The 18117-nt window shown below is 33.0% G+C and overlaps 1 protein-coding gene across 1 annotated transcript in view; it reads left to right on the top strand.

Moving 5' to 3' along the window:
* Nucleotides 1–791: 791 nt before the first annotated feature.
* Nucleotides 792–18117, top strand: part of LOC100734065 (antigen WC1.1-like) — a 122470-nt gene continuing 105144 nt past the window's right edge. The window contains exons 1-4 of the mRNA XM_063238130.1: nt 792–1022; nt 9179–9493; nt 15566–15871; nt 15965–16282. Coding sequence (XP_063094200.1) covers nt 956–1022; nt 9179–9493; nt 15566–15871; nt 15965–16282 — 1006 coding nt within the window. The 5' untranslated portion in view covers nt 792–955. The remainder of the gene's footprint in view (nt 1023–9178; nt 9494–15565; nt 15872–15964; nt 16283–18117) is intronic.

Below are 18117 nucleotides of genomic sequence, written 5' to 3'. Positions count from 1 at the left end.
CTACAGAAATAAATGTAAGGTGGCACACAGAGAAAATGCTGAAAAGCAGAGCCCGTCAGGAGGAAGCCCCTGTGCAGCCTGGAGTGTCACGTAAAGACAGCTTATTCATATTATGGGATCTCATCTCATAACAACTTTGTAATCTGTGATTATAAGAATATGATTTATTCCCAGGCAGTGTCTGTACAAGCCAAATGCAGTCTTTTGAATAAAAAAGTTCTCTGATGGGTGAGGAAGGACTGACTTCATAAATTCACACATTTTACCAAGAGAGTCCTAAATTCTATGAGGATTCTAGTATGAACCGGCAATGAGAGGAAGGGACAGTGAACCAGACAAACTCAATGCTCACATCCACTTAACATCAACCTGTTTTTTTTTTTGTTTTTTGTTTTTTGTTTTTTTACATTTACCCCATATTTTTAATCTTTCTAATCCCAAATTCCTACTCACTTATTTTTAACCATTATGTACTTTATATTTTTTGTGTTCACAAAGTATTGGTTGTCTAACGTTTGTTTCCTAGGCCTCATTAAGAAACAATTGCCACTTTTTTCTTGAGACTACAGGTAAATGGAACCTAAGTCACCTGGTGTTGAATCAGCATTGAGCCAGACCCCTGGTTATCAAAAAAGCCATGTATAATTTTAATATGGTTTTTGTGTCACTATTGGGGACAAAAAGACATCTGATGTCAGAAATCTTTGTATCTCGTATGCTGAGATAGTTAAGACTCAGCAGCAGTGTGCTGTTTGAAGCTCAGAGAGTTTCCTTTCTTGCTGTCTCTGATGATGGGGAAGATGTTAAACAGAGATTCTGTTGGTTCCTAGCACATGGCCATATCAGGGGATAGGACTATGTAAGCCCTTCCCTTCTGTAAGGGCCCCATTAAGGGGTAAGCACCTCCCTGTAATATCTAAACAAGCTGAGACCACGATCTACAGACAGAGCCACCATGCAGGGACACTGCCTTATCTGGGGACTTCCTTCTCTCCTCCTCGTTGTCTTAGCAGGTGCTCAAGGTAAGCAACAACTCATTCCTTAACAGCAGCAGAAATACTGTATTAGCTCCCAGGCTCCAGGGAATGATCTTGGGATAATCAAGACAATGCTTCTTAGCTGATCATTTGATTCAAATATTTTCTATACCATTTTTAAAATTGCTAAAATTTCATTTTATTATTGAATTATAAATTACTTATCTCTCTCTATTTGTTACATATTTACATTTTCATTTACAATGCTGTGACAAAGAAAATTATTAGAAAACTCCACTGCCATGGCAGAAAAGCCATTCATATTGTCTCTGTAGTTTGATTCAGGAGGCTTCTTATACACATTGCCTCCTGATCCATCACAATAGTTTTCAATAATTTTAATTCTCAATAATATTAATTTTATATCATTTTACATTATGTAGTTTTGTTATGTTTTAGTTTATATTAACACTGTAATTAAAAGTTCTTTTCACTGCAGTCCTGAGATATCTGCTGAACTAACTCTTGTTTTTCCTACAATGTTCATCATCCTTACTGATTTACGGAAATTGTTTGTATAGTCACACCAATTACAGTTTTCCCACACATTTTAAAAATATTTTCCTCAATTTTTTTCATATTAATTTTCTCATGGTCAAGTAAAAGGAAAAGTGTTTTATCTGATCAAAGCTATAATATTTTATTTTCAGGACTTCTTTCAATGTGTTACTTAATTGCTATTCTTCATCCTGAAATTTCTATTAAGGAAGTTTTATTGCTGTAATTTAATTTTTTTTTTTACTTTTACTAAAGAGCAATTAAATTTTATTTTAATATCCATCTCAAATAAAAGAAAAAGAAGTGTAGCTTAGTGTATCTGAGTTTATTTTAATGCATCTCAAGTGTTATATCATTTGCACTAGTAAGAAATTACTTACTGTATATGTGATACGTTAGTTTCATTACAAAGGAAAAGTATACAGGTATAACACAAGCTTCACTAGTCTATGATGAAGTAAAAAGAAGCACATTAGATCACACAATGACCAGGCTAAAAGCAAATAAGCAATATTGTGATTCCAACACACAGCAATCAACAAAGCTTTTCCAAGATACTTACCACTACATCTATTAATATATCACCAATCGCTATCCTCTTTTTTGTATTAATTAATTAATTCATTCATTCATTCATTTGACTCTGAAAACTGGGTGTCTCTATGCTGCTCAGACTAATCTCAAACTCTTGGGCTCAAGCCATCCTCCCACTTTCTCCTGTGAGTGTGGATATGATAGGCACTCACACACCCTGAGGTTTAATTATTCTTTGTATAGAGCCAATACATCCACCATGTCCACTCATGACTGTACTTCAGTAACACATCCCCATCTCTCACATCTATGTCACCCACATCTCTTTAATTTTCTGTTTCTACTCTTTACCAATCTACAAATATGTCTCCTCTCTAATCTTAACACAATTTCATACACTTTTCTTGATCTCACTGCCTCAACAGTGACTGCTCCTTTTTTGTTTCCTCTTTTCAGCAAACTCTCACAAAAGCTGTCTGCACCCATTGTTTGCTCTTTTATTCTCACCACTGGTTTTCAAATGTAATGAGAGCAAATATTCTTGTCGTTCACCTCCTGAAACTTCCAGTTATGATTCCCAACAGTGATCCCCACACTTGTAAATTATCAATTTTCAATCATCATTTTCCTTTTGTTTGGCTTTTCTTAGGAGATAGACATAGTAAATTATTCACTTTGTTTTCTACTTTTATTCAGTTGTAAGGTGCCACATTTATATTTTATTCTACGTCAATTACAGCTGTTATTGATTGCTAGGGCCACCCCTTCTCCCATAACTCTTCTTTTGGAGTTTCTTATGGATAAGTCCAGGGACTCTTGGCTTTAATTTTCCCACTGTGCCTCTGTTGATCATATGTTATCTCATGGTTCTAAATCTTTCTCTTACAGCATCAACTCACAAATTTATATCTCTACCCTACATATTGCCATCTAAATCTCAATTTGCATATCCCTTGTCTACTGGAATACTACACATGAATTTCAGATAGATGATATAGATTAATGTGTCCAAACCTGCACTTGGGTTTCTTCTTTCCCCTCCCTAAAAAATATTTGTCTCACCAATGGGTTAAACCAAAGTCATGGGTCATTCCTGACTCACTTTCTCTCTCATGGTATGCAAAATCTGTCAGAGAAATCCTATCATCTCTACCTACAAAACATAACCAGAATTTGACGTATCTTTTTCTTTTATGAATCTCTAAAAGACTATCTTTTAATATCATAAACATCTCTATATTACCACCTTCCTTGTCATAAGTTTTTTCTATTATTCTGTCATCTACTTTCTTTTAAGTGATTCATTTTTCCATTAAATTGAAGTACTTATGATTGAATTAATTTGTAAGGTTTTTATCATATTATTGCATAAATATTTGAAATCACAGTTTTCTATGTATTGCCTTAGCTGAACTTTACATATTCAATACAGTGTAATTTCATTTTCCTATAAACCATTAATGTGTTATTATTTGTTTTTTGACTTAGAAATTAGTGAAAAGTTTTTTTTTATTAATCTGTTTTCCTTTCTCTTTTGAATTTATTACTAACATGATTCTATTATGGTCAGAATATTTAGTTTACATTCAGTAGAATTTTGACACATGCTTAGAATTTTATGGGGGACCACGGTGATATTCCAACTTATTTGGGGGAATGAGTGCTGGGAACTGAATCCATACTTTACAAATGTTCTACCACTCAGTTGTAATCTTCATATTCCATTAAGTGAGAAATATGAACTGCATGTATTTGCCAAGTACAAGGTGTTTCTTTGAAATAGGGACACATTATTGAATGCCTAAACTGAGACATTAACATATGGGCTACCTCACACACTTACCATTTCTGTTGTTTTTTCTTGTGTTCTTGGGAAAAAGATATATGCTCTTTATTTTGTGTATAGAACCAACAGCATGTTAACAGCCTATTCAGGTTTTCAAATTTTGCTAGTAATTTTTCTGGTTTATCTATTATTTCCTATGTTAATCGTGATCTTCCTGAGTGGATTCATCATTGAATTATACATTTGAGACTTTGAATTATATTTTCACAGGTTCTTAATTATTGTGCTTTTGTAATGAATTGAAATATTTTTATTATTTTACAGTGCAACTACTAATGATTCTGGAATCTCAAATTCTAGAATATTTCCTGCTACCATGAATATTTTTGGTTTTACAAGTTTTCTTTTGCACTGTACAGTGTATCTATCTTCACTTTATTATTTTCATATTTGCTATGTTCTAATCTTTTAGATGTTTCTCTTACAAAGAATATTTGACCATATTTCTTAAAATATCTAGCCTGACAGCCTCTGTCTTCCAGCACTAAGTATAATGGATTTATTTATCTCATTAAATATGCAATTTTAGTTTTTGTGTTACTTCAAAATACACACTGTTTTCAAATACAACTTTTTCCAAATTCTTTCTCTTATTCTCTTCCCACTTCCTTTCTGCTTTCTTCAGTTTGAATTACACATTGTTTAAAATAGATACTCATGATAATTTCCAAAATTCTTAACTCTTTTCAATTATCTTCATTTTACTTTATATAAATGGTAATATTTTACATTTTTCCCAGTTCTACTTTGTTTTCACCTGTACACATGTAAGGTATAGTTCATCAATTGAATATTTTCATAAAATTCTTCCTAATTAAAAGTTCTTTCATTTCTTTTTCAAATATTTCTGATCATTTTGAACTATCTTTTATAATTTTCACATACTGTATTTTATTTTCTACTTTAAAACTATTTAATGTATGGCTACATATTATTATACTGCAAATCCCTTATCTGACTTTGATGGGGCCTAAATATTTCTTGTTATCTGTTGATGTATTTGTTCACTCATTAATATACTCTTCAAATATTTCTTAAGTTTCAAGTGTCAAGAACACTTGAGGGCACTTGTAAAAATAGCACAAAATTAAATCTAAAGAAAACTTCCTGTCTTCTTGGAGCTGATTGTTGGAATCTACAGGAGCATTTGAAAGGAAATAAAGAAAAGAGAACAAGAGTTAGATGGCAAATGGGCAGATTTCACACACTCTGGGAAGAAAACTCTTTCGTTGATGGTATGTTGTCTCCTTCTGGCCTATAATTTGTTGCTCATAAACATCTCCATTAGAAATGCTTTCATTAAGAGCCTTGGTTCAGCACCCACCAGCAGCCATAACAGGACCACATCACATTTGACTCTTGTGTGACACTGATTTAAAGGATTGCCATAACGACTCTTGAACTGCTCTTCAATACCAGTCTAGTGCATCACATCATTGAAAGGGCTCCTGTCAGATCTTGTCCCAAAGCTATCTGTTTTTCTGACTTCCTCATGGCTCCCATATCAGACATGCAGGCTGCTCTCCTCACTTGTTCCTGACGTTGTTTGAGTATTTCCTCTGTGTATACCAGAGCATCCCCAGAGATTTTAGTGCAATCCACTGCTCAATACACTACTCTTTCACTGTACTCTAGTTGGAACCAGTGTTACAACAGAGAAATAATTCACAACGAGCACTAAACCTGAGTGAAAAAGTGATCAATCTACCAAACAACAATGATAAACTTATCAACAGAGTAATTAGGAAAGTAACTGCAGATTTAGAACACAAAATAAAAACAACAAATCTACTCTATTGTCCAAACATGAAAATATATATATTTAAAGAGATACAATAAATTTCATGATTCAAGTTGTTTTTAGATATAAAGTTAAATCTACATGTATAATAAATACAAAATATAACAAAGTTCCCATATTTATTCATATGTGTAAACACACATTTTTGATAAAAATCATGACATTAATTTTATTTTCTTTATAATTTCTCAAATGTTAACAACTCAGAATAATATAAATAAATAAGTTTTCTATTACTCATGGAGTTCTGACAATTTATCCTCCCATATTTAAAGTTCATCATTTTGAATCAAGACAATATTTTGTCAATGATGAATAATAACTTTTATATTAATATGATAGTTTAGCATAATAATAAAGTTAACCTTAAAAATTTGATTATAATCTAAAACTTTAGTTCAAAATTCATATTCAAACATAAAATACAGAAAATATACATAAACAATACATGAACATTTTGTAAAATCAAGAAATTGAGGCACATATTGTCTTCAAGAAGATTACCTCATACCTCTGTCAAAAAAGTTGAGCAATTCCCTGACTTCAAACACCATTTAATAACCAGATGATTTTTCAGTTTTACATTTCTGGAATCATACAGTGCATGTTGTTTCATACTTGATTTTGTTCCTTTAACATTACATGTATAAGATTATCCATATTATTGAAGGTATTTGTAGTTCATTCATTCTGTTTGTGTGACAACGTTCAGCAGTTTCAAGTGACATTTTTGCAAATAATGCTTCTATGAACCATTCTTAAACATCTTCTGAAGAATACAAGCACACAATTTTGTCGCTATATACAAAAACCATATTTGCTGTCACAGCCTTCTCCCTCCCTCCCTGCATGGGACTCAGGGTGTGTACTGAGGCTGTGCCTTGGAATTAGCAATCTAAAAGTTTGAATCAAGTAAAGCTCCACCTTGTTCAAGAGAAAGCAGCCTAGCTTTGTGAGTGAGTTGTGCTTTCACGTGGTATCTCTGATCATCTGCTATTCATAGCAGACACTATGAATATTACTAAAACTGACAGGTAGGTCTCTGTGGATTATAACTTCTGCCTTGTTTCTTTTTTGGCTCCAAGTATTCCACTCTTTGGCATCCTTCTTTATTTCCCATGAGGTAAAATAGCATAGATGCTGAGAACTGTTTCATAACGCCTCGTCTGTTCTCCTTCCCTTTTGGATACCCTGGGTCCTGTGAATTTCTGTTTGTCTTCCGGTATGGCATCTCAGTGGAGTAAATGAATATTGGAATCTAAGTGAAATCATTGATTCACTCAAAGTATTTTGTTTTAAAATGAAAAAAAAAATATTTACAACGGTGATACAGAGCTTCAAAAACATAATAGATTAACAATGGTTAATGTATTGCATATTGTTATCTTCATAGTAGTTGCTCAGATTATAAGATATAGACATGAAAAATGATTCACTTATACTTTAAATGTGAATTTTTACTCAATTCACAGAACACATGGTCGTTGCCACATTTTTGAGATTTCACCAAGGTGATTTCAATAGCTTCCATGTGATCTTTCTATGGAGACGGGAATTCTGCACTTTTATCATCCTTCTAACAAAAAATAGAGCCTTTTTTCTGATTATTTTCAAACTGCAGTTATTTGACTTCATAACTCTCTATGTTGTGTGTAAGATACTCACCTTATACCTAAGAGCAAAAGAAACATTAAATGATGAAAGCAATATAAATTTTAAGTATAAAATGTAGGAAAACTAGTTTAGTCATATAAATATCTCAAAATTTACAACCTACAACAATTTACAACCAGATGTACTAGTTTAATTTATGACAGAATTTTTCAGCATTATAATGAGGTAAATAAGTGTAATTTATAATACATATCAAAATATAAGAAAAATGGCAAAGCACAGTTTGAAACACAGAATAATATTTCACAAGGCAAAAAAAAAAAAACACATTCCATAGTAGAATGAAGAAATTGTGATATTATTCTTCAAAAGCAAGTAACCCAAGTAAACTAAGAGTATGTAAGAGACATAAACAAACTCAATCTACAAATTTAACTGAATACCACACTTTTAACACTCAAAAGAATAGTGAAAAAATTTGCATTCATGTAAATTCACATGGAATATCTATCCATAACATTTTGCCATATGATAGTGTAAAACCTTTCAAATGACTGAAATCAGGAAAAATATTCTCGCCATAATAAAATCAAATCTGTAACTTAAGAATCAGTCCAGTAATTTCCAAATATTGAGAAACTAGACAACATTCATTCAAATATATGGGGATCTATGAAAAGAAAATTGAACATCAGCAAATAATGTTAATGAAGATGTGATGAAATTAAATTTTTGTAATGTAATAAACCATGTCTAATAGAAATCTATAACCTAGAATCCAAGAGTTAGAAAAAAACACTGATATTGTAAAATTCAAGTAGCAAAATAGAAGAGCTCCCCAAATTTGATTGGTATACAAGATTGAAACAAAAATTAGAAGAAAAATTTAAAACAGAGAAAAAAATCTTCAACTTTGGTTAGTTAAAAATGTTAACATTGACACATATCAGTTGTTATCAATGAAAAGCACGAAGAAATTCAACTTACTGATACCAGGAAAAAGAACAGGAAAAATGTAAACCATAAAGCATTTTTCAGTAACAATTTAATCAAGATGAAAAATAAACACATCACTAAATGTGTACAATTCAATAGATTTTACACACTAAAAAGTGTGAGAATATTTATATTTTGATGCCATAAGTTGTGGTATGAATATTTAAAAGTAAGCCATTGATTTTTATTTATGCAATTTAATGTTGTTATTGAGCACTTCTCTAGAACTTTTCATTTTACATACTTCAAAATTTATAGCCGATTATTAATAATTCATCATTTGCTCCTCCTCCTAGCTCCTGGAAACAATTCTCATTTTAGATGTGCGTGAGTTTCACTACATTACATACTAGGTATAAGTAGATTTACAAAGTATTATTTAATTTAGTTTTTCACAGGCCCATTTAAATTGTTGCACATCGCAGGATTTCCTTCTTATTTTCTTCATCTTTTACATAGTTAATTTCAAATTAATTAATATTTTCAAATCTGGATATAACATTATTTGGATGCAATTTACTAAGTACTTCATGACATTTCAGGATACATACACACTGAGATAAATAACACTCACTTTACCTCATATACTTAAAAACCTTGGTGAGAATATCTAAATTTGCTCTGTGGAAAATTTTTAACTTCTGATCACTATGAACTATAATCATAATATTGTACAATAAATCTTTGCAACTTGCTCTTCCTATTTACTGAAATTTTTTGTTTGAACTGCGTAACTCCATTTCTCCCCTTCTTGACTGCCTTCAACTGCTGAAATCATGACTTAATTTTTTGCTTTTATATACCTCCTTTTTTAAATGAAATGAAACTATCTGTTCTTCTTTCTTTCCACAGTGAGCCCACAACTTCGCCTGGTGAACACGCAGAGTCACTGTGAGGGGACAGTGGAAATTTTTTACTATGGCTCTTGGGGCACAATCTGCGATGACAAATGGGATCTGAATGATGCCCAAGTAGTGTGCAGACAGCTGGGCTGTGGAGTGGCCATTGAAGCCAAGCACTCTGCTTTCTTTGGTGTGGGATCAGGGCCCATCTGGCTGAATGAGGTGACATGCACAGGAAAGGAGTCCAACTTGGGGGAGTGCATTGCCTACAGCCAGGAGAATCGCAACTGCGGGCACAATGAAGATGCAGGAGTCATCTGTTCAGGTATGGTCAGTACCAGTATGCTCCCTGGCTAGGAGAAAACTGAAGAACTCCAGGGACTTTTGATCCCTGAGGAGTAGGAGGTAAATGTAACCTAGAGCAGTTACAAGTCCGTCTATAGATCCTGACTGCTCAAAGAAGCTAAGGATGAGGAACTCATGTAATTTCTACATAAAAGTCTGAATTGATTTTCTTTCCTTCCCTAGTGTCGTACCCTGGTCTTCCATAGATCTCACCGATCTCACGGTAACCTATTAGTGGCTATCGCTTTGACAGTATTTTGGTTTTTACCATATTCTAGAAATATTGCAATAAGAATCAAATTTCTTTACTTTTCTTTTTGTCACTTACGTATAATCCAAATCAATTGCAAAACTTTGTGCACAGTACCTTTGCAATAGCAAGGCTACCATGGAAAAGGGTCACATTTTCTAGTTCCATTTTTCTTAGTGAAGTTGAGTTTCTATGTATATAGCATGAGACACTATTTTATTCTAGATTAGTAGGTGTATGAGTCTGAAAGTAGGATACAAAAAATTTATGAATTTATGTGAAATCAAAGGACTATTATAAATTTAGACACAAGCATAATAAGGACAAAAGAGCTGTGAATGAAATGCCTGGATCATGTATTTTCTTTCCATAAATACTACAGAAGATTCAATACTTTTCCTTCAAAGCATGTATACAAACTCAAACTTTGAAGACACACTTATCCAAATACTAAAAGATCAGTATTACATATAATAAATTCTTAATATTTACCTACTATTGTAAGAGATGACATTATATAGATTTTTCTAGTGCCCTTTTTGGAGATGTGTCTGTGGATTAATTGATGAGAATGAAAATGAAGACAGAAAACAGACACACATATAGAGGGAAAAATATTCCACTCTGACATTCTCTATGGAGGACATGTCACCATGACATAAATCTCCCCATCCCATAATATTTCCACTATTTCTTAACAGCTAAATGTAGTAAGAAGGAAACCTTTATCAGGTGTGTATGGTAGGACATGCCAAACCTATACATCAGTCTTGGTAGCCATCTCAGGTTTGAAAAGGTGATTGAAAAGCCTAAGGGTAAAAAGTTAGTTTAGTCTTCAAGAAAGCAACTTTGATCTTCATGAACCTGTATAACAACCTTCATGACCAAGTATAACAAATACGATAGAGAGATTTTTACAAGCAAAGTATTGTGTTATTCCCAAGAATGGGTTACAGACTGGAATAAAGGATAAAGACACAGATAATCAGAGGTGAGTCTTAAGAAAACAGACTCAGTGTTCAGTAGATTTAGATCTCACAGCTACAGCAAGTTAGTGAAATCCACCTGAGCCCCAGAGAAAGAAACAAAGATGCGGATGAAAGATGGTAAACATCAGCATGGTCATGGTCATCTAGTGAATGCCTAGAATATTGAGCTGTATGATTCTAATGATGAGGAAAAAAATTGCTCTGATAAAAACTCCCTATACAGATTAGAGGTACAAAAGTTTGAAGATCTTCTGTAAGTCTTTTACTGCAAGATTTTTCTATGACTGAGGATAATGTCTCACTTTCAGAGACTCAGCTGTGTTGAGAAGGATTTCTGAAAACCAAACATAAAAGTAAAGAAGCGGAAACTAGAAAAATATATACATGGAATTTTCTGGAAGCATCAAATCCCCATTTCTCATGCAGTGTCGAGAAATTGATCTTTTCTCTGAACTCTTCCAACTTTGTATATCAAATATATTTGAATTGGCTTCCTGCCATTTATAATTAGAGTTGTTAGGGATACACTATGTATTTTACATTTTTTATTTAAACAAACAAAGCATAATAAAAGTTTGAAGTGATACAGAATTTTAAAAAAGAAAAATAGTAGAGAACACTAGTTAGTATATTGCATATTGTTATCTCAGAACTAGTTATTCAGGTTACAAAATCTATGAAAAGAAGTGATCAATCAATGACAGCAGGAACGTCTTCTTTCTGATGAACTAGGAGAGATTAGTAGTATAGTTATCTATCTAGCATACATACACATATACACATTTATATATGTTTACCAACATACATATAATCTTTTCCTTTCTTTAGTTTTTCCTTTCTCATATCATACTTTTGAGCACTTTATTTCTCTTTCATTTTTCCAGGATCTACTGTATATTTTGGATCTCATTACTCCCAGATTTTTATCATTTTTTTTGTACTAGGGAAACAATGTGATATTTATAAATGTGAGTTTGATTTACTTCGCTTATGAGTATGGTCTCAGGTTGCCTCCATTTGCTTATAAAAGCCTCAAGATTATCCTGTTTTATAACTAAATAATATTGTATTGTATAAAAATATAACTTTTTTACCCGTTCTGAGTTTGTTGCCATTTTGGTTGTTTCTAATATTTAGCTATTACAAATTATGCTGCTATAAATATGAGTACACATATATCACTTGTTGCATTACCTTTTCAATTTTTCTGGGAATATATTCAGAAAGGAGTAACTGAATTAAATGAGACTTCTAATTCTAGTTCTTTTGTTTTGTTTTGTTTTTTGTTTTGTTTTGGTGCCAGGGATCAAACGTATGACCTTGCACTTGCCAGGCTACTGAGATAAATCCCTAGGCCCTAATTCTAGATTTTTGAGGAAGCTTATATATTACATTTAATGTCTTATGTTTTAATAAATGCATTAGATGAGCTCACATTATATTATATCTCAAAACTCCAAAAATAATTAATACAAATGTTATTTACAACTCAGAGGGAGATGGCACATGTCATTGTTTCAGTCCATGAAAAATGGTAATTGAAGGCAAATATCCATCATATGAGGCCTTTTGCATTATGCTCAATCCATGATATACTTCATCCCAAGAATTAAGTAAGAAGACTGCACTGAGGAAATAATTGAAAATTTTTTATCCATATGTTAGAGGCCTACATGAATCAGACAATTCAAAATTTGAAATTTTGTGATGATTATTGTTTGTGCAGAAAAAGAAATAAGTAGTATATGGGTCTTCAGTTCAGCTTTTCAGTGGGTTCTTAAATGAACAAAAAAATAAGAAAAAATACATGAAAATGGTGCCATTTTGTCTCAAACACCTGGCAAAGTGGAAGACAAGAAATCATTGTCAAAGCTTTAGTTACTATCAAAATAATTCAACTAGAGCAGGCTTAACCAGATATTCCAGAAGCCTCTAATACAGTAATTTCAGAATTGGTGGTGATATTTCATTCAAATTAAGAATTTCATCTGTCTTCCTGGGAGTTAGAAATGAACATTTTGGTGTAATTTTGGAGGTTTTTTCTGTAGAGTATTATATCATCTGCAGATAATGGTAATTCAACTTTTTCCTTTCCTGGTTCTATTCCTTTTATTTTTCACTTCCCTATTTGCTTTGGCAATGTTTTCAGGACCATATTTGAATAGATGTGGTGATAATGAACATTATTCTCTTGTTTCTGATTTTAGAGTGAAAACTCAGCTTCTGACTATTGAGTATGGTGTTGGCTATGTTGTGTCATAGATGGCTTTTATCAGATTGATATAAAGACTATTCCAATTTCCTGTAGGATTTCTTCATGAATTGGTTTGGGACTTTGTCAAGTGCTTCTGCTTCTATTGAGATGACCATGTGATTTACGTCTTTGATGTTGTAACACATTTATTGATTTGCTTATGTTCAAACCTCCTTGAATCCCTGAGATGAATCATGCTTGATCATAGTGTATTCTTCTTTATGATTTGCTGCATTCTTCTTGACAGTATCTTATTAACTATTATTATATCTATGCTAATTATAGAGATTGACCTATAGTTTGCTTTTTTGGTTGTGTTCTTCTTGGGTCTTGGAATCAGGGTAATATTTTCTTCTAGGAACGAGTTTGGATATATTTCTTTACTTTCAAGTTCTTTAAAAAGTTAGTTTCCTTAGTTCTTCTCTAAATTTTTGTACAGTTCAGCAATGAATCTGTCAGGTCCTGGGATTTTCACTGTTGATACATTTTAACTGCATTTTCAATTTTATTGACTAATGTTCAATTATTTAGAATTTCCATTTCTTCTTTAGATTTGAAAATTAGATTGTGTGTAGGAACTTGTCCATTTTGTCTGTGCCTCCCATCCTATTAGAATTTTGGTTCTCACAGTAGGTATTGACAATCTCCTGGATTTCTGTGGGATCCATTATTCTTACCCCTTTTCATTTCTAATTGCTTGAATTTGTGTCTCTTTTTACCTCTTTCTTTCTTTCTTTTTTTTTTTTTTTAACTAGGGATTAAACTCACAACCTTGCACTTACCAAGCAACTGCTTGAGCCAATAAGCTAAATCTCTGGCTCTCTTTCCTTTTTTATAGGCACAGGAATGTGACTCCAGGCCATACTCATATGTGAAACATTTCAGCCCCATAGATTTATACATCATATTGCCTCACTAGTGTGAGGAAACTGTATGAATACATTCCAGAATATACAATAGATGATATGAATTTGGAAGCAACTGTTGAACAGACAGACTGTGATGTGCGAAATGAGACAGGAAGTAAGGGAAAATGGAAAAAATGTATTTATACACAAGATAGTTACAAAATTCTCTTAATTCGTTGAAAAGAAAGCTTAATTCATTGAAAAGGGCACACTCAGGGGTTTTGCTATAGGGATGATCAAGGTGCTGGTACACCTAAGTGGAAAACAGTAGATATCAAGGAGGAAATAAAGGTGCATCCATTGGTATTCAAGGATTTTTCTTTGTCTAAGAACAGGAACATGGTCAGTATTGCATTTTTCCAGCAATACTGATGGCTATTTATTAATGACACTATGCTGGTCTCATTAACATTAGTTTTGTATGATTGTAAGATAAGTGGTATTAGGTTGAAATTTTTGTCTGCATCCTGAATTTACATGTAAAAAATATTACAATCATCCCTGTCTATGCATGACATGAACTGAAATGATCTTACAGAAACTCTTCAGAATCTCAGACTTCCTTTTAAATATCAATATCATAAAAATATACTAGCATGTTTAACTATAATTTCTACAGTCACTATGTTAGAAAGTAGAGTAAAACTCATTCTTTTTGTCATAAGTAATCCTAAAGGATTAACTGAAAAACAAAATATTGCCCATTTATTTTTCTGTTGAGAAAAGCTATCCATCCTGGAATTCTTTTTACAAATACTGTTACAGAGTAAGTCTTTATCTGTATTCAAATGGTTCCTAAAAGCTCTAAACTCAAACTTGAAATTTCTCTCTGATCATCTTTAACATGTAACTACATGGACATTCATATATTACTTTCTAGGAGCAAAAAATGTCTCTCAAAAATGAAAGGAGAGAGAGAGAGAGAGATTGCACAATGCCTTAATCTCTTCAGATGCAGCTTCTAATTTTTCTTTCTGCTTAAATAATAGACATCATTTTGTAATGAATCTAGATTATCCCTCAGCATCAAAACATTTAGTGCACAATTTTCTTATGTCAAAATGGAAATAAATGTGAATGTTAAGATATGCATAAATGTCAAAATTACTGATTAACTATGTTATCATTACAATATGGACATTAAAAGATATTTATAAGTGTTTTATACAAGCATCTTCTTTTTTACATTAAGATTATACTTCATGAATTACACATAAATTACAAAATGAAGTAGACTGTCACAAAAAGACATGCAGACATGATACATAGGAAAAGAGGCTAACATGTCTTTATAAATATATCTAGACTTATACCTATATCTATATATCTACATCTACATTTACGTCTACATCTATAAACATAGCTATGTTTAGTCTGTCTATTCCTGGGATTCAGCCATTAAGAAGCAACCTGCATATTCCGTCTGAATTTGGTTTTAGACAGTTCACATGCAAGACTCATTATCAATCCACCTGCTGAATCTTCTTCACATATCCAACCGTTGGAAAAAAGAAACTTTCATATTATTGACTGTCATATGATGCTATCAGATTCCAGATCTGGATACTCACATTTTTTCTATTCTCTTAATTTTTTATTTAATTTATTAATATTATTATAATTATTAATGTTATTATTTTGCCTCCTTTAGGATACTGGCGTCTGGTTGGAGAAGGGCCCTGCTCAGGACAAGTAGAAGTGAAATCTGGAGGAAGTTGGATTCCAGTATCTGATGTGAACTTCACTTTCCCCACTGCCCAGGTCATCTGTGCAGAGCTGGGGTGTGGCAAGGCTGCATCAGTCCGGGGAGATGTGCCATTTAGAGAGGACACTGGACAGGTATGGGCTGAGCAGTTCCTATGTGGAGGGCAGGAGGCCAAGCTGCAGTTCTGCCCCACAATCCCATGCCCCAGATGCAGCTGCTACCATGGGAGGACTGTTGAAATCATTTGTTCAGGTGAGACCATCAGCATGAATTGAACCTTCCTCAATATACTGCTGTAGAAAGAAAAATATTAGATGTGCCTGAAATATTGTCTTGTTCTGCTAGAGTTTACTGAAGTCCAGCTCATGAAAAACAGTACATCTCAGTGTGAGGGTCAAGTAGAGGTGAAAACTTCTGTGGGCTGGAGAGCGCTCTGTGCCTCCCACTGGAGCATGGCCAATGCTGATGTTGTGTGCCGACAGCTGGGTTGTGGAGTGGCTGTCTCCACCCCAAAAGGAGCATACTTTGTGGAAGAAAGGGATGAGATCTGGAAAGACCAATTCCACTGCTCAGGGGATGAGTCGTTCTTGTGGAGTTGTCTTGTGACTGCCCTGGGTGTTCCTGCCTGTGCCCATGGGAACACAGCCTCTGTGGTCTGCTCAGGTAAGAAAGTAGCCAGTGTAAGTAACTAAGTAACTCAGATTCTCCTGAAGTCCCACATCTCCTGGAACAGATATCAGGTCAAACTGACTTCAAAACTATAGTGACAATCTTCTTACTTATCATTAAGCATTCAGATCAAGGCAAAGAATATTCAAAGAAACACTTAAAATACATGTTATTATTTAATTTCACTGCATACAAAAAATGTGTAAAATAAATATAAAACTGTGTTAGGCACATTTACCCAGATCTCCAAAAAAAAAAAAAAAAAAAAAAAAAAAAAAAAACATTAGCCCTTCCTTCAAGTAATAACCGATAAATCTCTCCAATCAGTGTGTTCCCGTCTTGTGCGAAGAAAGCATTTTAACTTGTCCCATTAAGGGACAAGCTTATTTAAAACACATTTTTTTAAATTTAAAAACCTAGTGTGTACCCTGAAGACTTCTTTACAAGCTTATTTAAAACACATTTTTTAATTTAAAAACCGAGTGTGTACCCTGAAGACTTCTTTGTCTCAAAATTATGCTTGGGATTTATGTTGCTATTGCTGTTGCCCGAACATCATTAATTTTAGCTACATGTGAAATATCTGAAATGATAGAAATGGAAGTAACAAAAGAGATCAATAAGAATTTTGGCAAATTCAAAGCAAACATAAATGCACAGATAAAGAGATAATGGCCCTAGTAAAACAAATGAATACTGAGTCTAAAGAAGATACTGATGAATAGTTAACAAAAGACAGGCAAACCATGAATGCTCGACATAATAAAGAACAGAAATCTTTAAGAAGTCACAGATAGAAATACTGGAGAGCAAAAATTATTTTGAAGTTTACACAGAAGAATATACAAATGTGAAGGCAGAATATTAGATCTACAATGCAGATTTGTGATTGTTGATAAACTAAAGATAGATCCCTGTAATATAAGCAAGGGCTAATGACAATTTGATCCAGCAACTGCTAGATGATACAAAGAAACTAATATAAGATTAATTGAAATAAATGAAAAATGAAATGATAGTATAAAGAGCATTAAAATCTTATTTATGTAAGCAATAGCACAAAAACTTTCTAACAATTTAACATTCAGATAAGTAAGACATATAGAACCCCAAATAGCCCTGATCGAAAAAAAAGACCAAGGCACAGAATAGAAATATTCTAGAAATTCAACACAACAGCAGAATCTTAAAAACTGTTAAATAAATAAATCACCTGTGAAGGATCACCTATGAGAGTTATAGCAGACTTCTCAACACAAAGATCAAAGTTCAAAGTGAACACAAAGATCAAAGTGAAGTGTCTTAAGCCTCCAAAACAATTTCCAACATGAACTGATATATCTCCAAAAATTATGTTTCCAAATTGATGGCAAAATAAGATACTTGCATGATAAAAAAGACATAAAGAAATCCATGATCACCCATCCAACACAATGAAAACTTTTCAAGAATATCCTAGAAAGAGACAATGATGATAAAAATGTCAAAATGCCCAATGGATTGAAACACTGAGGCAAGGTAAGCAATTAAATAGCCAGAAAAGAAAGAGATCAACAAGAAGAAAATAAGTCAATACCAATCAGTAATAAGCATCAATATGATCATCTCAATTTACCAATCCACAAAAAATTAGCAAATGCATCAAGAAACAAGAGCCAACAATATGATGCATGCACAAAATATTCAACCCAAAACAAAAATCAGACTAAGAGTCAAAGAATGGGAAACAATACTCCATGCAACAGAAACCTGGAAAAAGGTAAGAGTAGCTATGCTAATTTTAAAGTGGATGGCAATTTAGGTGTGATCAGAAGAACAAAGAATGTATC

The sequence above is a fragment of the Cavia porcellus genome, unplaced genomic scaffold (genome assembly GCF_034190915.1).
Source record: "Cavia porcellus strain 051 isolate PalLab524CR breed Dunkin Hartley unplaced genomic scaffold, mCavPor4.1 scaffold_27, whole genome shotgun sequence".
Classification (NCBI taxonomy): domain Eukaryota; kingdom Metazoa; phylum Chordata; class Mammalia; order Rodentia; family Caviidae; genus Cavia; species Cavia porcellus.
The sequence above is the reverse complement of the archived record's forward strand: the minus strand, read 5'-3'. Positions and strand labels throughout refer to the sequence as shown.